Source organism: Felis catus, chromosome X (assembly GCF_018350175.1).
Source record: "Felis catus isolate Fca126 chromosome X, F.catus_Fca126_mat1.0, whole genome shotgun sequence".
NCBI classification, from domain to species: domain Eukaryota; kingdom Metazoa; phylum Chordata; class Mammalia; order Carnivora; family Felidae; genus Felis; species Felis catus.
The window spans coordinates 87807805-87831520 of NC_058386.1; the positions used below are offsets into that span (position 1 = coordinate 87807805).

At 39.0% G+C, this 23716-nt stretch overlaps 1 protein-coding gene across 2 annotated transcripts in view; it reads left to right on the forward strand.

Annotated features, from left to right (window-relative positions):
• Nucleotides 1–1215: 1215 nt before the first annotated feature.
• The window catches only part of VSIG1 (V-set and immunoglobulin domain containing 1), a 37704-nt gene continuing 15203 nt past the window's right edge, over nucleotides 1216–23716 (forward strand). Inside the window, exons 1-3 of one of the 2 annotated variants that reach the window (XM_004000785.5) lie at nucleotides 1216–1456; nucleotides 17141–17304; nucleotides 20808–20915. In XM_004000785.5, the coding sequence (XP_004000834.1) occupies nucleotides 1408–1456; nucleotides 17141–17304; nucleotides 20808–20915 (321 nt within the window). In that variant the 5' untranslated portion in view covers nucleotides 1216–1407. The remainder of the gene's footprint in view (nucleotides 1457–17140; nucleotides 17305–20807; nucleotides 20916–23716) is intronic. The other variant, XM_006943913.4, reaches the window with a different exon arrangement.

Sequence of the window (23716 nt, forward strand, 5' to 3'; positions counted from 1 at the left end):
AAGGACTTTGGTCTTGTTGGAAGGCATCCATAATGGTGTTAATTGAAGATGCTTAGTCAGGGTTGAAACATCAGGATGTGGCTGGTACACAGGATGAAGGAGGAGGGAGTCAGGGAGACCATTTAGGAAGCTGCCACAGTAGGCCAGGAGTAAAGAGCTAACTACCTGACCCAGGGTGGAAGCAGCAAATTTGTGAAAGGACAAATGTGAGAGCCATTGCACAGGTAAAAACAACAGGACTTAGATATTGTGAAAGAACAGCCAGAGGAGGCCTTCCTGCATCTGAATTTAAACACAAGAGGAACACTGTTATGAAGGCTTCTCACCTATACAGCCTGTCATGCTCTCCTAGGGAACTCCCTTTCCCAAGAAACCCTATTGCACCTACTCAGTAACCTAATTCTGCAAAAATTCAGATTTATCCGATGAAAGTCTTTATTATTTTTATTATTATTTAAGTTTATTTATTTTTGAGAGAGAGCGGCATGAGTGGGGGAGGGGCAGAGAGAGAGAGAGAGGGAATGAGAGAATCCCAAGCAGGATCTACACATTCAGCACAGAGCCAGGTGTGGGGTTTGAACTCTTGAACCATGAGATCATGTGGGGCTTGAACTCTTGAACCGTGAGGTTGTGACCTGAGCTGAAATCTAGAGTTGGACGCTTAACCCACCAAGCAACCCAGGAGCCCCTCCAATGGAAGTCTTAAAGCGTTTATTCACTCACCTGATTTTACAAAGTTAGGTGGGTGCATAAATACTACAGGGTTTCTGACCAGGGAGGCCAGAGCATACTATTCATTCCACTGCCGAGGTAGTGAGAACCACCAGGTCTTTAAAAAAAAGTGTGATGTGTCCACAGTTGGTTCACACAAGAAATGAATACTTTTTGCTTCATAACTCCTGTGTCCTTCCTGTGAACCCTGTCTCCTGAGAAAATCTCAGAGCACGAATTTACTAACTTAATTTGTAAAAGGAGGTTAGTGGATCCATACTCTAAGACTTTTATGGAAATATTTGAAATTAATTAGCCTTGTCAGCTTTTATTTGCATAGGTTCACTTCCAACTGTATAGTCCCCCCAAATTTAACTTTTTAATAAGTATGATTTTAAACAATAAAACTTAGAGAATCTGTGTACAAAGAGCTTGAAGAATTTAAATACATGGGTTTATTATTAACACAGTAGCAAATATATCAAGAAACACGCCCCATGAAAAGTGTTTCAAAGAAACACACATCTGCTGTGAGAAAGGAGTATACCCAATAAGTAAGCCCAAAGAAGCTGTTTGCTTCGTGATACCAGCAGATAAGCCTGGCAAACCTTGGTGTGATTGAAGAAGCCAGTTTGACACTCAGCCTAGCCCAGGCAAGCTACCGGGCCTCGCCTGAGCTCAAGGAACCTCGACACAATGGTGTTCGCATTTTGGAAGGTCTGTCTGATCCTAAGCTGCTTTGCAGGTAAGGGAAGTGTCTCCAAACCATCAAAGATGATTGGGAACGGTTTTCTTTTAAACTCAAATCATGAATTTTTACATGTGTTCTTCTCTTGCACTTCAAGGGAATTATGATTCGTTTGCAGAATAAAATAAATGTTAGAACTCTAGCTTAGCAAATATAGGCCATGTCGTAAATGTAATTGTTTTATGTAGCATCTGAATTAAAAAAATTTTCTCTGAAAAATCACAGTAGCTTTCCTTTTCTTGATTGGGAAGGTGAACAGATTAATTTACTCATAAGCTGAAGTTTGCACTAGGGATAGTTGTGTTTTTTTTCTGTTTCAGTTTAGTGTTTCCTTTAAGGGAACTCACTGTGATCAACTTGCATTGTTACAACAGGCAGAGCTGGGCTTGGAGGGCCTACTATGCTTCACTCTCTAAGATTTCTTTAGGTGTTGCTGTTTTCCAAGCCTAAGACTGTATTTTGGAAAATCCGCGAGTGATTTATTGTTGTACATGGCATGGGTGTTTTTAGGGATCCGAGCAAAACAAAATAATTTTTAAAGTCAAAATCCTGATGTTGGTTAGACCCAGGAGAGATCACTAATTCAGAAAATCTCTTGGCTCATTTTCTCAAGTACCAGATACATTTGAATCTGTTTTTATGATGTTAGCTAGGTACAATAATATTATTTACAGTCATGCTGATATTGTTAAGCCATTGGCAGTATTAGGCAGTCATTAGGATGAGGTTTACTAAGCATATTTAATGACATAAGAAAATGTCCAGGATAAAATATTAAGTGAAAGAGCAGATCCACACATTTGACTAGAATAAATTGCTAGAAGGTTATATACCAAAGTGCTCATGGTGATTACCTCTGGCTGATGGGATTATAGATGATTTTCATGTATTCCCCAGCATTTCCATATTTTCCGGGGTTCCTACAAAGAATATTAGACAAGTTGTATAATTAAAAGTGCTACTTTTCAAAACTATATGGTAGTTAGTAATAGTTCTCTAGATGTTCATTACTAAATGTTTAAACACATGTGTTCTATGGAATCACCAGAAGGCAATATTGCATTTATCCTGTGATCTAACCAGGACTCAGAGCTGGAACAGCTAGAACACCTTTCTCAGCTTCTGTGCTAATGGGACTATGTCATGTCACAATTTTCCCTTCCCCAGGAATATTCATTTTAAACCTTAACTTTAGACAGTGAAAGTCTTTGTTCCTTCTTAAAGAGCTTCCAGTCATTAGCTAATTTGGTTATCTCTGGGTCTTCTGCACCAGCCCCCTAAAATCACACATGTAGTCAATAGCTATTTCCTTGTGCGAGGCCTTATGCAGGCCTGTACTAGACAGCAGTTTTGGAATAGTTACAAGAATGGTTTTTACTGTAACTAACTAGCTAACTAACTAATAGTAGTTAATTAGTTAGCTAGTTTATATATGTAATATATATATTATATATATAATTTAATAGTGTGTATATATATATAATTTACTGATTACACGTGTAGTGTATGGTCATTGTGGAAAGGTTGAAACTATGAAAACATATAAATAAGAAAATAAAAATCACCAACAATTCTACCACTCAAAGATTTGGTTGAATTTCTTATATATATATATATATATATATATATATATATATATATATAATTTATATATATATAATTTCTTATATATATATATTTCCTTTGCAAGTATATATATCACATTACAAAATTGGGTTTATACCTTGTATACAATTTCCCATTGTTTAAAAAATAACTTGGATGATAAGGTTTTATTTGATTGTGACTTTTAGAACAAGGCCCAATCAGAGTGACCAATAAATACTTCAGAGCCTTTGTTCTTAAATGACTACATAACTGGTTTTGCTGGCATATAGTGTATACTGCATATCTGTACACAGATAATCTAGCTGGCCCATAGCAAAATATGATGGTGTCAGTCTAGCAGATGGAATGGAAATATGGTATATTGCTTCCTGTGCTTACATACGTATAGAAGTCTGAGAGAGGGAGATTTCAGTAATCTGTACTTGTCATTGGTAGTGCCCCTCAGTTGATCCAGATGTGGCTGTAAAATGATTGATACTGTTTTTATCAATGTGAAATTTGATGTGCTACCTGGACTTATTTCTTGGGCAGAAAGAATGTCCCGTTTTTTGGTGTCAAGCCTGGTGCCTGGCACATAGTGGGCTCATAGTAAATGTTTGTTGGAAGAATGAATCATCTGAAATGCTGCCATTTGGAACAACATGGATGGACCTTGAGAGCATTCTGCTAAGCGAAATAAGTCAGACAGAGAAAGACAAATACTGTAGAGTATCACTTATAAGTGGAATCTACAAAATCCAAACTCATAGAAACAGAGTAGAATGATGGCTACCAGGAGCTGGGGGGTGTTTGTCAAAAGTTACAAATTTCCAGTTAGAAGATGAATAAGTTCTGGGGGATCTAATGTACAGCGTGGTGACTCAAGTTAATAATACTGGATATATACTTGAGACTTGCTAAGGGAGCAGATCTTAAATGTTCTCACTACAAAAAAAGAAATGGTAATTACGTGATGTGATGGAGGTGTTAGGTAACACTATGGTGGTAATCATTTCACAATATATAAGTGTATCAAATCAACACATTGTACACCTTACACTTACACATTATTATATGTCAATTATATGTCAGTAAAGCTGGAAAAATAAAAGAATGAATTAACTTCTCAAACCTCAAGCATTCAGAAATAATTTTCACATACATATTTAAAATCAGTTTTCTGTACAACTAAGCAAGACAGATTTTAATCAGAATCTTTCTGTATAATGTTATATGTCAATTACACTCCATTAAAATTTGATTTAATCAAAATCTTTCTTACGACTTCTTAGGAAGTCTTAGGTTAAATTCCATTGTAGGAAAATCATTTTCATAAAAAATGTCTTCTGAAAAAAGTTCACCCATATCATTTCAGATACTTGTAATATATATTAGTCACCTTTTAAGAAGATATGTTAATGTTTTCATTTTCTGGAGGTATGTGCCATGCATTTTACAGCAGTAATATAATTGAACTTCGGTTTCACAGTCAAATCCAAAAAGTGATAATTTGGTTATATTATAAGTCAAAAATGAGGCAATTATATGTGAAGTTGCAGAAAATTAAATCACTGCAAATGCCTCATGTTGAATATGGTTATTTAAAGGAATATTTTTGCTGTGGTATATTAAAAGAATAATTCCCTATAAGCAAAGTGCCTGCCATGTTGTAGGCATTAAGTACTGGAGTGAAAAACCACGACCAAAACATGAGGCACTAAAAAAATCTCTTAAAAACATTGGTTAATTTAAGTAAAAAGCATACACTTTGGATTAGCATTTTTTAATAATAAGCACTGATTTTTAACAGCTATTACACATATTTCAACCACATATGTGTTGCTTGTTTTGATTTTTATTTATTTTTTAAAAATGTTTATTTAGGGGCACCTGGGTGGCTCAGTCGGTTGAGCGTCCGACTTCGTCTCAGGTCACGATCTCGCGGTCCGTGAGTTCGAGCCCTGCGTCAGGCTCTGGGCTGAAGGCTCAGAGCCTGGAGCTTGCTACCGCTTCTGTGTCTCCCTCTCTCTCTGCCCCTCCCCCATTCATGCTTTGTCTCTCTCTGTCTCAAAAATAAATAAATGTTAAAAAAAATTTTAAAAAAATGTTTATTTATTCATTTTGAGAGAGAGAGAATCCCAAGAAGACTCTGTGCTGTCAGTGTAGGGCCTGACGTGGGACTTGAACTCACCAACCGTGAGATCCCGACCTGAGCCGAAATCAAGAGTTGGCGTCCCTTGTTTTGCTTTTTAATCCAACCAGGGTAGTGAGGGGAATTGCAGTTCTGAGTTTTGTTTAAATCAGGTACTAATCTTCATGTTGCTATTTATTCACAGTCTTGTTAATATAGAGATTTTTTCCCTTTTACAGTTTTAAAATAATTTCCCAAAGTAGAGTAAATTTATCCAAAGGAAGGGAACTTTTATTTTTATCTGCTTCTCACAGAATCACTTTCAGTTTACAGGAAATTCTACTGAATGGGCTAGAGAATGATCTCAAAGGTTTAAGTAATGTATGGTAATGGAAACATGTGACATATCTTGTACATATATATTTTTTAATTTTTTTGAAAGAGAGAGAGAGAGAAAAAACATGAGTGGGGGAGGGGCAGAGGGAGAGAGAGAAAATCTTGAGCAAGCTCCATGGAGCATGACTTGGGGCTCCAAGACCCTGGGATCGTGACCTGAGCTGAAATCAAGAGTGGGACACTCAACCGACTGAGCCACCCAGACTCATGGGACATTTTTTTTTAAAGTTCATCTGTAAATATGTAGCTTTTGGCTCTGAAGTGTATTGTTGCTGTATTAGGGATGGACAATTTCTGAGCACCATCTTTTCTTTACAATTTAAGGATTGATTATGGTGCTGAGTATTGGGAATCTGGGCAATAAAATGGTCTGGAAGTATTGTCTTGCCAACTGTTACTTATTTACAGGACACTGTGTTGTAGTCCTAGAAAATACTGTCTCACACTAGATTTGGAGGTTGCCATTCTTATTCTATGGTGATATTGTTGAGCTTCTACAGATCTCAACTTCTTTGGGCATTTATATGTCTCCTATTTTAAAAAATGTTGAAAATGTTTAAATCACGTTTATAGTTCCCCAATCCTTGATCTTCGTTTGTCCTCATTCTGGTCTGTGTTCAAAATGACTTCCCACTGTGTTGATAGGGAAGGCAGAGATTGTGTCTGTCTTGTTCATTATTGCTTCCCCAGTGGTTAGCACTATATGTGGCACAAAATAGGCTCTATTTGTGTATTTGTCGGTAGGCACCATGGCCTCTTCCATGGCTTGCCTTGTGTGAGAATTAATGCTTACTCTGCCTTCAAGCACTTATACCGAGAGCAGCTTTTAAAAGGCTTGGGGCGGGGGGGGGGGGGGAGGGGGGGGGGAGAGGGCGGGAGCAGCGTGCTTACGTTGTCATAAGCTCCCACCATGAGCCCATCCCATAACAGATATTGAGACCCAAACTAGAAGACAAAAATGATGGCGAAAATCATGGCCAAATAAAACCTGAAAAATCTCTGGGGGGAAAAGTTTCTGGGAACTTTAATGGCCACCAAATCCCCATGTTGTCCTTTTTATTTTGAACACTTTAAAGACATTTGGAAGTCATCATTTAAGCATAGCCAGAGATGTGTCTAACTTCCAGGAGAAATGAAATGGGGTCTTTGAGGGCAGGAGAGAGCCACTTAGCCTTCCCCAATAAAGTTTCCATTGGAAAGAGTAGCTATTTTCTGTATGCAAATTTTAATTTTTGGAAAGGCATGACCAGAACCAGGACAGCATGGATATAGAGCACTGGGAAGAAGGAAACTGCATTGAGTTAGAAGGTGCTGCATTGTGTCTATCCTAAATCACGTATCTCAATTTATCACAGTATCAATTGCCCTCTCTCTAAACAGCTAACCTCTGGCACAGAAGCAGCTGGACCAGGTGGCCTGGCTGTGACAGAGAACTTGGCTATTGAGTACAGAAAACCAGGGGTCTCAGGACAATGGTGTGCTTTTTCTTCTAATTTTTCAAAATGTTTGTCAATTCCCTGATTCCTTTTACCTGTCATTAAGTATGAAAAATAAAATGAAAGAAGTCTTTGGGTGTGCAGAATTAGGAAGGGGGCCAGGATTTGGCTTTGTGTACTATTTCCTCTGATCTTCCCATGATCTCTGTATCTTCATTCTACTCCTACTCCTTGTCTGTAACCCTGCAAGCAGCTAGAACTCTCACTCTAGTTCCCCTGCAGCATGAAGAACATCTCTTAAACTTGACCTTTTCTTCTAATACTTATCTGACAGTCTTCTGTTCCATCCTGGAGAACTTCTATACTCTCTGACTTTGCAATGGGTAATAACCAGTTAATCGAGTGAGCCAATGCCTCTATAGTATTCCCCAAAGTATTGTCCCTTATCATAGCCCTTTGGAAGATGCTTGTATAGTACCAAGAATTTCAAGTACGGTGGTGGGCTAGGTTTTTGGGTTGGGGGCTCTTGCGTGGTCCTCCAAATAATAGGGGCAGCTCACTCTTTTGGAAGGCCAACTGTTTTCAAACTTTGTGGTATGAGGACCTTTTTACACTCTTAAAACTTGAGGGACCCCCAAAACGAAGACTGTATATTAGCCAATTTGACAATAAATTATATTTAAAAAAAAAAACTTGAGGGAAATTTCTGGTCTGGATAAAAGGCATAGATCATGCTTCTCCTTGCTTCTTTCTGCTAAACACAAGTGTAAACCCTCCCTGGAAATAATGTAAGAGACAACCAAGGGAGAACTCTGAAAGACAGTAAGAAGAAAGCAAAATGGTGTGGAGCCCTGGAAATAACACAGTGGCAAGGTGTTTTATGTCTTTCTACCCAACAGAAGAAGGGTAGCCAGTTCTGGCATTTCCAGATCCCAACCTAGCCACAGAGGGCAGCCCAGGGAGGATTATTCTTCCACCAGATCTAATGAAAGCTCCTTTGACATCATGTGAGCCCAACACCACTGGGTGAGTCATCAGAAGCCACACTAACAATAGTAGACAAAGGAAGCCTTTTCTTTCCTCACTAGGCCTGAGAACTCACTTTCATCTAGAGATATTGAGGTGGGAGGGTAGAACAGAAAAAAGGAATGAAGTCACAGCAAATGTTCAGTTCTGGAAGGCTCTTTGTGTGTGTCTGAGACTCCCCCTGCCCCCAGAGACACAGGAGCAGTCAGGGGTACCAGTAGGAGTGTCCCACCATATCAATCCCCCACTGAGAGACACCCAGCAGCCTGACCTAGAGAAACACTTCCACCCTCTCAGGCAATGGGATGAGGGACAAACAGAAGCCCTAGTGACAGCAGATAAACCAAAGAGACCAAAACAATACTGCAGAGATTCTAAAAATTAAACTAGCATTAGAACCACAGCTCACAAAAGTAGGCTGAGACCTGTGTGTAAAACAAATAAAACAAAATAAAAGAGACTGTCTGCTAAAATGACAGATTTAAATAGGAGTTCCCTAATAAAATAGACAAAATTTCTATGGGTTTGGACAAATGTATAACGGCATGTATGTGCTATTATATTATCACATAGAGTATATTCACTGCCCTAAAAATCCTCTGTGCTCCACCTATTTATGCTTTCCTCACTACTCACCCCTTGAATCCAATGATCTTTATATTGTCTCCATAGTTTTGCCTTTTACAGAATATGAAAATTGAAATCATATAGGATATAGACTTTCCAGATTGTTTTTTTCATCTAGTAATAAACATTTAATGTCCCTCCATATCTCTTCATTGCTTAATAGCTCTTCTTTTTAGCACTGAATAATATTCCAGTTTGTATATACCACAGTTTATTGATCCATTCACCTACTGAAGGGCATCTTGATTGCTTCAAAGTTTGGGCAATTATAAATAAGGTTGCTACAAAAAATTCACATGCAGATTTTTGCATGGGTATAAATTTTAAACTTTTGGGGGGTAAATACCAAGAAGCATAATTGGTGGATAATGTGGTGGGATTGTGTTTAGTTTTGTAAAAAAAAAAAAACACCAAACTTGTCTTCCAAAGTGCCTGTACTATTTTGCATTCCCACCATTAATGAATGAGAGTTCCTATTGCTCCACATCTTCACCAGCATTTGGTGTTGTCAGTGTTCTGGAATTTGGCCATTCCGATATGTGTGAGGTAGTATCTCATTATTTTAACTTGCATCCCCCTGATGACATATGACGTGAAGCATCTTTTCATATGCTTATTTGCCATCTATATGTCATCTTTGGTGAGATGTCTGTTAAGGTCTTTAATCCGGATATATTTTTTAATGTATTTATTTATTTTTGAGAGAGAGCAAGACAGAGCTCAAGCAGGGGAGGGGCAGAGAGAGAGGGAGACACAGAATCTGAAGCAGGCTCCAGGCTCTGGGCTGTCAGCACAAAGCCCCATGCGGGGCTTGAACTCACAAACCGTGAGATCATGACCTGAGCCAAAGTTGGACACTTAACTGACTGAGCCACCCAGGCACCCCTAATACAGATATTTTTTATCCAGTTGCTTGTTTTATTATTGAGTTTTAAGAGTTCTTTGTATATTTTAGATAGCAGACCATTACCAGACATGTCTTTTGCAAATGGTTTCTTTTAGTCTGTAGCTTGTTTTCTCATTCTCTTGACAGTGTCTTTTGCAGAGCAGAATATTTTAGTTTTAATAAAGTCTAGATTATCAATTATTTCTTTCATGGATTGTGCTTTTGGTGTTGTATCTAAAAATTCATTACTATACTTAAGGTCATCTAGATTTTCTCATATTATGTTTTAGAATTTTTATATTTTGCTTTTTTAATTTCTATCTATGATCCATTTTGAGATTATTTTTGTGAAGGGTATAAAATCTGAGTCTCGATTCATTTTTTTGTACATAGGCAGCCAGTTATTCCAGCACCATTTGTTGAAAAGATCATCTTTGCTCCACTGTACTGCCTTTGCTCCTTTGTCAAAGATCAGCTGGGGGCACCTGGGTGGCTCAGTAGGTTAAATGTCTGACTCTTGGTTTCTGCTCAGGTCATGATCTCATGGTTCATGAGTTCGAACCCTGCGTCCTGCTCCGTGCTGGCAGTGGAGAGTCTGCTTGGGATCTCTATCTCTCCCTCTCTCTGCCTTTCTCTCTCATTGCCTGTCTCTCTCAAAATAAGTAAATAAATTTTTAAAAAAGATCAGTTGACTCTTTTATATGCAGGTGGGTCTATTTCAGGGCTCTCTATTCTGTTCCATTGATCTATTTGTCTATTTGTTTTCACAAATAGTATACAGTCTTGATTACTATGGCTTTACAGGAAGCCTTGAAATTTGTTTTTCCAAATTTGGAAGTCAGTCTTTCAAATTTGTTCTTCTCCTTCAGTATTGTGTTAGCTATTCCGGGTCTTTTGCTTTTCCATACAAACTTTAGAATAACTTTGTCAATATCCACAAAATGACTTGCTGCGATTTAGAAAAAAAATTTAATGTTTATTTATTTTTGGGAGAGAGAGATAGAGACAAAGTGCGAGCAGGGGGAGGGGCCGAAAGAGAGGGAGACACAGAATCTGAAGCAGGCTCCAGGCTGTCAGCACAGAGCCCGACACAAGGCTGGAACCCACGAACCACAAGATCATGACCTGAGTTGAAGTCGGGCACCTTATCAACTGAGCCACCCAGGCACACCTAACTTGCTGGTATTTTGACTGGAATAACACTGACTCTATAGATCGAGTTGAGAGGAACTGACATCTTGAAAATATTGAGTCTTCCTATTCTATTGAGACATAGAATATCTCTCCATTTATTTTGTTTTATTTCTTTCATCAGAGTTTTCTAGTTTTCCTCCTACAGCTCTTATACAGATTTTGTTACATTTATACTCAAAGTATTTCATTTCATTGGGGGGGGGTTGCTAATATAAATGGTATTGTGTTTTTAATTTCAAATTCCACTTGTTCATTGTTGGTATGTAGGAAAGCAATGTACTTTCGTGCATTAACCGTGCATCGTGAAACCTTGCTTTAATCACTATTAGTTCCAGAAGGTTTTTTTGTTGATTCTTTTGGATTTTCTACATAGGCAATCATGTCATTTGTCATTTCCTTCACAATCTGTATACTTTTTGTTTCCTTTTTGTATATTATTGCATTAGCTATAACTTCCAGAATAAGGTTGAAAAGGAGTAATGACAGGGAACATCCTTGTCTTGCTCCTGATCTTAGTAGGAAAGCATCTAGTTTCTCATCATTAAGGATGATGTTAGCTGCAGGTTTTTTGTAGATGTTCTTTATCAAGTTGAGGAAGTTCCCCTATATTCCTGGAGTTTTTTTTTTTTATCACAAATGGACGTTGGACTTTGTCTACTTCTTCTGCATATGCTGATATGATCATGTGACTTTGATACTTCTGCATATGCTGATATGATCATGTGATTTTAAGAAACCTGTTGATGTGATAGATTGCATTAGTTCATTTTCAAATTTTGAGCCAGTTTTGCATACCTGAGATAAATTCCACTTGGCCATGGTGTGGAATTCTTTTTATACATTGTTGGAGTTGATTTACTAGTATTGTGTTGGGATTTTTGCATCTATTTTCATGAGAAATATTGGTCTATAGTTTTTTTTCTTGTAATGTCTTTGATTTTAATATTGAGGTGATGTTGACATCATAGGATGAGTTAGGAAATATTCTCTCTGTTCTATCTTCTGAAAGAGATTGTAGAGAATTGGTAAAATTTCTTCCTTAAATGTTTGGTAGAATTCACCAGTGAACTCATCTGGGCCTGGTGCTTTCTGTTTTGGAAGGTTGTTAATTATTGATTCAATTTCTTTAATAGATATATAGTAGATATAGGGTTGCCAAAATTGTCTACTTCTTCTTGTGTGAGTTTTAGCAGATTGTGTCTTTCTAGGAATTGGTCCATTTTATCCAGGTTATCAACTTTGTGGGCAGAGAGTTATTCCTAATATTTTTTATTATCCTTTTGATGTCCATGGTATCTATAGTCATGACCCTCTTTCTTTTCCGATACTAGTAATTTGTGTTCTCTTTATTTTATTCTTAATTAGACAAATTAGAGTCTTACCAATTTTATTGATCTTTTCCAATAGCCAGTTTTGATTTCATTGGTTTTCTGTATTGAATTCCTGTTTCCAATTCCATTGATTTCTGCTCTAATTTTCCTTTTCTTTTCCTTACTTTGGATTTAATTTTTTCTTCTTTCTCTAGTTTCCTAAGGTGCAAGCTTACATGATTGATTTTAAATCTTTTCTTGTTTTCTAATATACACATTCAATGCTGCAAATGTCTCTCTAAGCACTGCTTCTGTTGCATACCACAAATTTTTACAAGTTGTTTTCATTTCCATTAGTTAAAAATATTTTAAAATTTCTCTTGAGCTTTCCTCTTTGACCCATGTGTTATTTAAAAGTGTGTTGTTTAGGGGCACCTGGGTGGCTCAGTTGGTTGAGCATTCTACTTTGGCTCAGGTCATGATCTCATGGTCCGTGGTTTCAAGCCCCGTGTCAGGTTCTGTGCTGACAGCTCAGAGCCTGGAGCCTGCTTCGATTTTGTGTCTCCATCTCTCTCTGCCCCTCCCCCACTCACACTCTGTCTTTCTCTGTCAAAAATAACTAAACATTAAAAAAATTAAACGTGTGTTGTTTAAAAAAATAAAAAATGTATTGTTTAATCTCCATGTATTTTGGGACTTTCCAATAAACTTTTTGTTAATTTATTTCTACTTTAATTCCATTGTTGTCTGGGAGCATATATTGTGTGATTTCTCTTCTTCTAAATATGTTAAGATGTGTTTTAAGGCTCATAATACAGTCTACCTTAGTGAGTATTTACAGTGTTTTAAAGTATGTCTCTTTGTATATAACACCACCCAACAATAGCAGAATGCATTTGTTTCCCCCCAAGCACCTGCAGAATATTACCAAGATAGAATATATGCTTGGCCATAAAACAAATCTCCACAAATGTAAAAGAATTGAAATCATGCAGAGCCTGTTCTCTAAGCACAATGGAATCAAACTAGAAATCAAGAACAGGAAGACAAGAATGTCTCTAAATACTTGAGAATTATACAACACACTTCTAAATGATCTATGGACCAAAAAGGAAATCTCAAAGGAAATTTACAGGCTATAGATAGAACTGAATTAAAATGAAATATAACATATGGAAATATGTAACACGCAACTAAAGCAGTGCTGAGAGAGAAAATTTTAACACTAAATGCTTCCATTTGAAATTAAGAAAAGTGTCAAGTCAATAACTGGAGTTTCCACATCAAGGAACTAGAAGAAGAAGAATAAAATAAGCCCAGAGCAAATAGAAGAAAGGAAATAATAAAGAACTGAGTAAATGAAATTGAAATAGGAAAATTGTTAAATGAAATAAAAATCTGGTTCTTTGAAAAAAATTGATAAATAATATTTACAAACCTCTATCAAGACTGGTAAAAATAAAAAAGAGATAAGATATATAAATCACCAATGTCATAAATGAAATATGGGATATCACCACATATCCTGTAGTAATTAAAAATACAATAATGAGATACAATGAACAAATTTACCTTCATGTATTTGACAACTTAGAAGAAATGAACCAATTCCCTCAAAACAAACTACCAAAACTCACCCAATATAAAATGGATAATCTGAATATCCCTATAACCCTTAAAGAAATTGAATTCATAAGTTAAAAGGTGCTGGAAAAGAAATATCCAAGCCTAGATACTTTTACTGGATAGTTCTACTAAACATTTAAAAGATAATTAACAATTTTACACAATCTCTTCCAAAATATAGAAAAGGAGGGAGCACTTCAAACTCATTTTATGAGGCTAATATTATCCTGATACCAAAACCAGACAAAGATAGTACATAGACTATCATACATAGAAACCATAGACCAAATTCTTTCATGAACTTAGACTCAAAATTCTCAACCAGATACTAGGAGATTGAATCCTACTATGTTCAAGGAGAATTCTACACCATGGCCAAGTGGGATTTATTTCAGGTATGCAAGGCTGGTTCAACATGCAAAGTCATTCAGTGTAATCTATCATATCAACAGGCTAAAGAAAAAAAGCAAATGATTATATCAATTGATACAGAAATAGCATCTGACAAAATTCAGTACTCATTCATGATAAAGACTCTTAGCAAGTTAAACAATAAAAGATGCATTTGTTTCCAAGAGCTCCTGTAGCAAACTGCCAGAAACTGGGTGGCCTAAAATGAAATTTAGAAGTGCCTGGGTGGCTCAGTTGGCTAAGCGTCCAACTTCAGCTCAGGTCATGATCTCATGGTTCATGGATTTGAGCCCCGCATTGGGCTCTGTGTTGTCAGCTTGGAGCCTGGAGCCTCCTTTGGATTCTGTGTCTCCCTCTCTCTCTGCCCCTCCCCCACTCTCTCTTTTTCTGTCTCTCAAAAATAAATAAACATTAAAAAAAACAAACAATGAAAAATTTATTCTTTCAGAGTTCTGGAGGTCGAAAGTCTGAAGATAAAGCTTTGGCAATATTGGTTCTCTCTAGAAGCTCTGAAGGAGAATCAGTGCCATGCCATTCTGCTACCTGGCTGGTAGAAGTTCTTGGTGTTCCTTTGTTTGTATATACAATTCTTTAATTTCTTTTTTTTTAATTTTTAACATTTATTTTTGAGAGAAAGAGACAGAGCATGAGCAGGAGAGGGGCAGAGAGAGTGGGAGACACACAATCAGAAGCATGCTCCAGGCTCTGATCTGTCAGCACAGAGCCCGATGCAGGGCTTGAACTCACAAACTGTGAGATCATGACCTGAGCTGAAGTTGGAAACCCAACTGACTGAGCCACCCAGGCGCTGCTACAATGCTCCTATTTCTGATTTTATCTTCATATGGCCTTTCTTTTTGTGTATTGGTGTCAAATCTCCCTCTTTTTTCTCATGGGGACAACAGTCATTGGATTTAAGGCCCACCCTAAATCCAGAATCACCTCATCCCAAGATCCTTAACTACAGTGCAAAGACCCTATTTCCAAATAAGGTCACCTGGAATTAAAACTTGTACATATCTTTTGGTGGGACACAATTCAACCCACGACAGAGGAGAATTACCTCAACTTAATAAAAAAGCATCTACAAATAACCTAGAAAAAACATATTTTGTATTATGTTATGTACAAGTTGTACATGTAAAGTACCGGAAGTTATGGTGATTGCAATAAGTCATAAAAATAAATTAAAAGCCTATACATTGGAAAGGAAGAAATAAAACTGTCTCGACTGGAGTCTAGATTATATGGAGAACTCTCAAAATTCAACAGTTGAAAATTAAACAGTACAATTAGAAAATGGGCTAGAGATGTGAATAGACCTTTCACATACCATTTGATATGCAAATGGTAAATTATCACAAGAAGTTGTTTAGCATCATTAACTTGCATTAGGGAAATGGAAATTCAAATTACAGTGATATATTACTACACACTTATATAATGGCTGAAGTAGAAAATAGTGACAACACCAAAGGCTGAGGAGGATGTGGAGAAACTGGATCACTCATATGTTATTGGGGGGGATGTATATTGGGATAGCCACTCTGGAAAACAGTGTGGCCAATTTTTGTTTTTGTTTTTAATAAAACTAAACACGTAACTATCATCTGACCCAGAAATTGCACTCTTCGGAATTTAGCCCAGGGAAATGGAAATTTATATTCACACAAAAATCTGTACATGAATGTTCATTGGCATTTTATTCAATAGCCCAAACTTGGAAACAACCCAAATGTTCCTAAATGGGTGAATTGTTCAACAAATTGAATGCTGCTAATCAAAGGCAATGAATTACAGATACATACAACAACTTGGGTTCACTGCTAGGTAATTATAATGAATGAAAAAAGCCCATCCCAAGAGGTTACCATACTTCCATCTATATAACATGTGCAAAACGACAAAATTTTAGAAATCGAAGACAGATTGATTAGTGGTTACCAATGCTTAGAATCAGGGATGGGGTGCAGGAGGGAAGAGAGGGTGATTATAAAAGGGCAATATCAGGGATCAGTGTACTGTTCAGTATCCTCATTGCGATGGTAGATACATAAAACCACCCATGTGATAAAATTGTATAACACTAAATGCATACACATACACGAGTACAAGTAGAACTGGAGAAATACAATACAGTCAGTGGATTGTCTCAATGCCAGTGTCCTAATTGTGATATTATAGTACAGGTTTATAAAATTTTACCATTGTGGGGGGCTGGGTAAATTGTACATGGAATATCTGTGTGATTTCTTAGAACTGTATGTGAATGAATCTACCATTATCTCAATAAAATTTTCAATTAAAAATTATTGAGGACTTCCAAAGAGTTTTTGCTATGTCAGTTATTGCCATCTATATTCACTGAATTAGAAATTAAAACTAAAAATTATTTGAACAAAAATCCACAAGCACACATTTCATTAGGTGCCAAAGCAATGATGTCACCTGCCATGTAGCTAGTGGAACACTCCACTGTACATTCATGAGAGAATGAGAGTGAAAAAGAAAAATAACATCTTGGCATTATTATGAATATCATTTTGATCTTGAAGCCTCTCAAAATTGTCTTAGGGGTAGGGTGACCAACTTATCCTGGTTTTCCTGGGATTTTCCTGGTTTAAGCACTGAAAGCCCTAGCAAAACCAGTATGGTTTGCCTGAGACTTACCTGATTTTAAAACTGAAAAGTTCCACATCGAAGGAATATGTTAGTCCTGGGCAAACTGGATGGGTTGTTCTCCATACTTATGGACCTTTTTGTGTCCCTGGACATTTTAAGAACCTCTGTGAAAGGCCATTCTTATGCAGAAGAAATTCACAGTTTGGTGTTATTATCTCATAGGATTTGAGTATTGTCACATTGTAATTTGTTAGATGCTCCCCTACCCCCATGCCCATTGCTTGCTCAGTTTTGCCATACAGCCCATTGTACCTTCTCCTCCTTCCCTTGGATTCCTCAAATAAGATGTCATTGAAAGTGCTTTGTAATGAAAGAGTGTCATCAGAATGTGAGTATGTACCATTTTCTTTTTGATGATTATCTTTTCAGATCAAGGTAGTATGGTACAGGTGACCATCCCAGACAGCGTCGTGAATGTGACTGTTGGATCTGATGTCACACTTGTCTGTACCTACACCAGCACTGTGGTCTCCCGGGACAAGCTTTCCATCCAGTGGTCATTCTTTCATAAGAAGGACTTACCACCAACTTCCGTAAGGACTTTTTTCCTCAACTATTCCCCTTTGGTAGTTCTGACATAAACTGTTGGGGTCGGTATGTGAAGGAGTGGTAAGCCAGTGACAATAGTGGCAGAACCTCAGATACAAAGAGTTTGAAGACAACTGTTTAGGGAAGACCATCATCTATGTGACTTGGCCTTTGTCCTCTCTTCATATTCAGTTATAGCCTATTATCTCAAATCTGAGTAGGTGAACATTGAATATATTGTGTTTTCTAGAGTAGACAGGAATGGCCCTTCTTATGGGTGAAATGAGCAGTAGTTCTGAAAGGGTTCTCATTCCCCTCGGATAATCTCTCTATTATTTCTAGAAGACCCCAGTTCAAATACATGTCCTACCTGATCTGCAGATCTCTGGCAGATGTAGTATCTGGGATCTGCCTGTCAAGTGAGCTAAGTCATTGTGCCTGACTGAGTCCTGATGGAATGAGACTCCCAGATGGGTAGACAAGGGCCAAGGTAGTGATGAACCGTGGGTAATCAAGGGCAACAGGAAGCTAGAGGATACAGGATAGGGAAAGTAGGCTAGGGTCTGGGCTAAGAGGTTGCTAGAAGAGGGTGCATGAAAGTCAAAGGAGAATCATTCTACCTGTAAGCTGCCTAATCTCAGGTTTTCTTCATCTGGCCTTAAGGGTAATTCCTTTTTAAATTATCCCAAGGACTAAAATTGTATACTCAAAAGTGTGTGTGTGCATGTGTGTGTGTGTGAGAGAGAGAGAGAGGAGAGAAAGAGAGAGCATATGTAACAATCTGCATGAGTGTGCAACATGCCTGCCAATACATAACTCTTGAGAGAAAAGGCCTATAGCTTTCATCAGATTTTCAAAAAGGATATATGGTCCAAAACAAGGATTTCAGAGAAGAAACAAATCAGTATGGTTTGGAATAGTCGGATGTAGTTGAATTGGGCCTTGAAAAAAAGGAAGGGTTTTTATTAGTAGAAAAATGGAGGGTGAGTTGAGTGGGCTAGAGGAGTTTTAAGGGCAGAGGTAGAGAAGAAGGAGGGTGCTAGCTGGGAGGAGCCACACCTTGGCCCTTGTCACTTCAGCCATATCTGGTCCTTTGGAGGTGCTAAGTTCTCTTCAACAGAGGGCCTGGACTTTTGTAGCAGGAGACACAGTTCAACATGTGATTTCATTAATGCCACTCTCCAATCAACTTTCAACATTTTTGCCCAGTACTGGTTACCTCAGACAAGTGTCTGAATCACTCTGTGCCTCTCTTCAAAATGTGGTGGAGCACTAACTCTCTCCTGCAATTTCATGGGGAATCCACTAACATAATGCATGTGAAAATGCTTGGAAAAAATATAAAGTCCTGTAAGTTTTCTCCCTTGTAAACAGCTTTATCACCTTAATTAGCAGTAGCAGCAACAACAGTAATTTTACCACTTTTTGTCACCCAAATGCCCTGACCCAAGACCTCACATATTGCAATCAACTGAGAAAACATCCCTTTCCTTTGCAGGTTGCTCTCTCAGATTGTGGATGGTGATAATCATGTGAAATTTCTTCCTTTTGAAAATTCAGTTTCCTAAATAGTCTTTTCAATACATTCTTTATCTGCAGGCTTGAAGGCTTTCCCATTTTGCCAGTAGAGGCCGAATTTAGAGAGGTCTTGCCAATGTATTTTGAGGTTTTTTTTTTTTTTTTTATGCTTGGTACTCAAATCCAGATGTCCTCAACTGCCTGGAAGTGAGGCCGGGGCCAATTTGAGGTCAAAAATACAAATCGTTCTTTACGCCTTTTCTGACACTGGAATTTACAAGGCCGCCTCTTGGTTGAACTATGTAGTTATGGGTTGGGAGCCGCAGGCAGGAGGATCTTGTGACCCGCAGTGAGTTTTTTGTAGGCCTGGAGATACACAGAAGGTGCAGGTGATTGAACTGAACATGGCTTAAACTCAGGGCATCTCTTCGGGGCACTTTGGAAAGAAACTATTAAAATGTTATTTGTTGAGTAGATTATTTCCTTGCCATTTGCCTCCTTCTTCAAAATGGCAAGTACAGGCAAGGCAAGGAATTTAAGCTATCTAGGGTTTGGGGATGTCCAAATCAAAGGAGGTCCTCTGGGCTGAGCCACTGATTCAGTGAGAACATGTTTCTTGATCTTAAAACATTAAACAAAAATTTAATGTTTATTTATTTTTGAAGAGAGAGAGAGAGAAAGAGAGAGAGGCTGTGGGAAGGGAAGGGGCAGAGAGAGAGGGAGACACAGAATCCAAAGCAGGCTTCAGGTTCTGAGCCATCAGCACAGAGCCTGATGAGGGGCACAGATTCGTGTACTGGAAGATTGTGACCTGAACCGAAGCCAGACGCTCAACCGACTGAGCCACCCAGGTGCCCCATTGATCTTAAAACATTTTAGATGCTTCTCCAAGTGCATGAGACCTGTGCTATGCCTGTGCCTCAGCTGCATAGAAGACAGGGTAGAGTAGGTCTAACACTTGGCTTAGAGACAGTGAAAAACACCTCTATAAAGTCAAGCTTTCACTTCTTTCTCTTTTTCCATCTTGCTTCAGCTTATTCCAGTGAGATCCACATTTCAACCATCCTTGGGGGTCGACTTCCAGAGAACTGGAGTCCCTCCCCTCTTTTCGCATCCTGGCAAGCATGTGCTTCTCTCTGCTTTTCCACATGAGTAATTTTGGAGCACCAGTGGAAACCTCCTGATGGATATTGGTTCTACTCCTTGCTTTGCTACTTACTTGCTGGCTGGGTGACCTTAGGCAATTCAGTTGACCCTTCAGAGGGTCAGTTTTCCCATCTGTGTAATGGCGCTACTTACCTACCTCATAGGTTTACAGTGAAGGTTAAATGAGACGATGCTTGTAAAGCACTGAGAAGCCTTCCATGTAGTAGCCATTCAATGAATGTGTAGTAATTGAATGTGTAATTCAGTGAATTCAATTCAAAGTGTATCATTACTTACAAAATGGTGATTTTGCAAAATCCCCATCCCATCAATACCCTCTGAATCATAGGCACTAGGGAATCCAGCCCTACAAGAAACATTTAGTATAGCTTAACAGCAGAGCTCTTGGGGGAATCCTGGCCCAGGATTAGTTTCCTGTTCCACTGACTGCCAGGTCCCTGTGTCTAAAGACAAGGGTCAGGCTTCTCTGCCTGCTCCTATTGCTGAACAGAAAGTCTGCTCAACAATGAAGTTGTAGACCTCTTCAGTTGAGATGGTATTTTTCAAAATGGGATTTGGCCTCTATTTCAAATTCATTTCTTCTGTGAGTACGTCCATGCATCCAGAATTCAGTAAAGCATGTAGTATGTTATCTAGGAAGGGCTGGTGAACATTTGGGGGATGATAAAAAGAGACAGCTGTGCCATTAGACAATTCTATGATTTATGGGCGTAAGATGTTGCCAGACTGATCACTGAGTGATTCAATTCAACTCCTGGGTTGATGTGGCAGTTTACCATGTAGCATTCAGCTCTCAGATCCACCCATTTCTGCTCAAACACAGCACAGCCCGTGCCTCAATACTGAGGGTATGGAGGAAAAGGCAGTCAGTCAGTGTCTAAATATGGCGCATGCAAGAGACGCTCGGGGAAGATGTAGCTGGACCTCTCAGGTAAGAACACCTATTGGTGTACTACTGGACCCCTTCATTGTTTGGAATATCTAGGGCAATGACACCAGCCTTTAGGAGTGGGATGGTATGGTTCAAATTTGATAACGGTCCAAATCAGCACAAGCTCTTGGCAAAACTGGGATAGTCTTGAGTTTGCCTTCTCGTGCCCATGTCTGGAATTCTTTTTAGCCTCCTCCAAAAGGCTCAGAGATATACTGCTGCCTTGATCACGGAAGTGGCCAACTCTTGCCATAGGCTCATATTCTTCTCCTACCCCAACATCATTGTGTTAAAGGATCAGTTGACTCCAAGATATAGTGTTTCTCAGCACCCAGGGGAGGGTGTTATCTCTTACTATCCCCTCCAAGGGGTTCCTTTGGTGAATGGGGACTGCAAAGGTATCCCATAAGTCTTCCGACCAAGAGGGCCAGGATATTTATTAGCAAGTCCCTCCTTTTAGAGAAGCCTTCCTCTTGGAAGACATGGACAGTTTTAGATGATCAATCCTTCATCAAGGACACTTAGTTGAAGACTCTAGGCCCTGGAACAGGCAAGTTAGCATGGAAATCTGGGGTGGTTTTGTGCCCCTCTGATCACACCAATTTCCTCCTCTTCCACCCAGACACTAACTGGTAAAACTAAAGAGATCTCACCTGCCCATGAACAGAACAGGCATTGATCCTACTTAGCATAGGTCTCACAGACAGTACTAACTCTTCTATAACATCCATACTGGATGGAACCCTTTGCCATTTTCATCTCCCCAGCATACATTTAATGTGGACAACTTCCTTCCAGAACCTAATGTCATCATATTCTGTGGATGTTCAGATTCTCCCCACCTGGCCTCTCCTTTACAAATACCATTATATCAAATGCTTTTTAAATGTTGGCAGGGTGGGGGTGTATCATTTCCTCACATGCACTTGAAAATGAAGGGGGTGTTGGTTTAATTGTTATAAATGAGATCTATAACTAGCAGTTAGTAGGTGGTGGCTAGAGATATTGAATATCTTGCTGTATGTAGGATAAACCTACGTGAGAAAGAATTGTCTGCCCAAAATACCAGTGTCACTCCCATTGAGAAACACTCCAAGTTCTTCCCTTCCCACCACCCCTCCCATCAAAGTTTATCTATTCTATATCTCATTGCCTCAGTTGTATACTCTTGCTAAATCTGATCAATTAACCTAATGCTAAGGTGTTAGGGACTGGTGATATTTTATTATTTTATTATTTTTTATTTAAAAAATTGTTAGTATTTATTTTTGAGAGACAGAGACAGAGCATGAGTGTCAGAGGGGGAGAGAGCCTCATAGCAGGCTCCAGGCTCTGCACTGTCAGCACAAAGCCCGACTCGGAGCTCAAACCCATGTACTGTGAGATCATGACCTGAGCTGAAGTTAGATGCTTAACCACTGAGCCAAGCACCCCTACTGATATTTAATTTTGTTCTCTTCCAAAGAAAATCGTGTAAGCATAGACTTTCTGCGCCTTCACCCAAAGGAAGCCATTCAAATGGTGGGATCTAGGGCAACTGTCAGGCTGGGCAAGTAGTAGTTTGAATACAGGGATATCTTTCTATTGGTGTTCTTTCCCTCCCCTGTGCAACCTGTCCACAAGGACAGTCCAGAAAAAGTGCTGGGCTTGAGGCCATTGCCACTCCACACTCTTCCCTTCCCAAGGCTATCCCCTTTATGAGTCGTGCGGGAAAGCAAGAAGCTGAAGGGAAAGAAAGGGTGGCTTGCTGTGGACTTCCACACCCTCCACATTTCCAAAAGGAACCCACAAAAGCAGCTCTGGAGGCTAAATGCATTTATGAATTCCAACTCAGCCTCAAACAGAAAGCAGACTGAATTCTTTCAACCCTTCTTGTTTATACTCCAGCCTCTAGTTAGAGAACAATATCACAAAGCTGAGGGAAAAAAAAATCTTTTTGGACAAATCTGGCTCCCAGCTGCATGGTGTCATGTGAATAGGAACTTGGCACAGTAGGAGGGGAAAGGCTGTTATTGCAGCTGGCAGATGTCTAAGGCATCAGGTGGTGAGACCGCTCGGCATGGGAAGCATCGTGCCAATGAATAGCAGCAATTGGCAGGAAAAGGGTTGGGCTGGAGTAAGGGATGGAATGGCCCCAAAAGGGAAAGATTACCTAAGAATCATCTTCCTCGCCTAAGGCAGGACTATGAGTGCCATTTTCACGTATTCAGGGAGAGTCAGGAGGTCCGTATTCCAGATCTGCTTATAAATTGAGTGATCTTGGAAAAATCACTTTCTCTTTTGGAGCCTCCAGTGTCCTTTTATGTTATAGAAGATGAATCAGAGGTTGCAAATTGGAGGCCTCTGGGCCCAATTTGGCCAGTGGATGCATGTTCTTGACCGGCCCGGGATTGTGTGTGTTTCCATAGTTTGAAAGCCTTGTGTGCATTGGCTCCCCAGTTCACCACATTCCCCACTCTCCTCTATGATCTTACCAGTAGCCACCATCCCCTCTCAGCTGTTTCCCATAACCCCATAACCCCAATATCCATCTGGCTCCTGAAGGGTCATCAACTTTAGAAACCATAAATGAAGTGATCTCTAAAGGGGTCTTATAACTAATGTGTCTCCATATCAGCCTCGAACATCACAAGGAGCAGAGAGGACCTTGGGAGAAAAGTAGGGCATCCATGAAGCACAAGTAGGCCAAAAACTAACAAGTACCACTTAAGGGAACACTTGGATAGGTGTGATTTTCTTTAAGCAGATTTTCTCTCCCCTACCTCCCAAAGGATATGGCCTGTTGAACATCCATGGCTTTT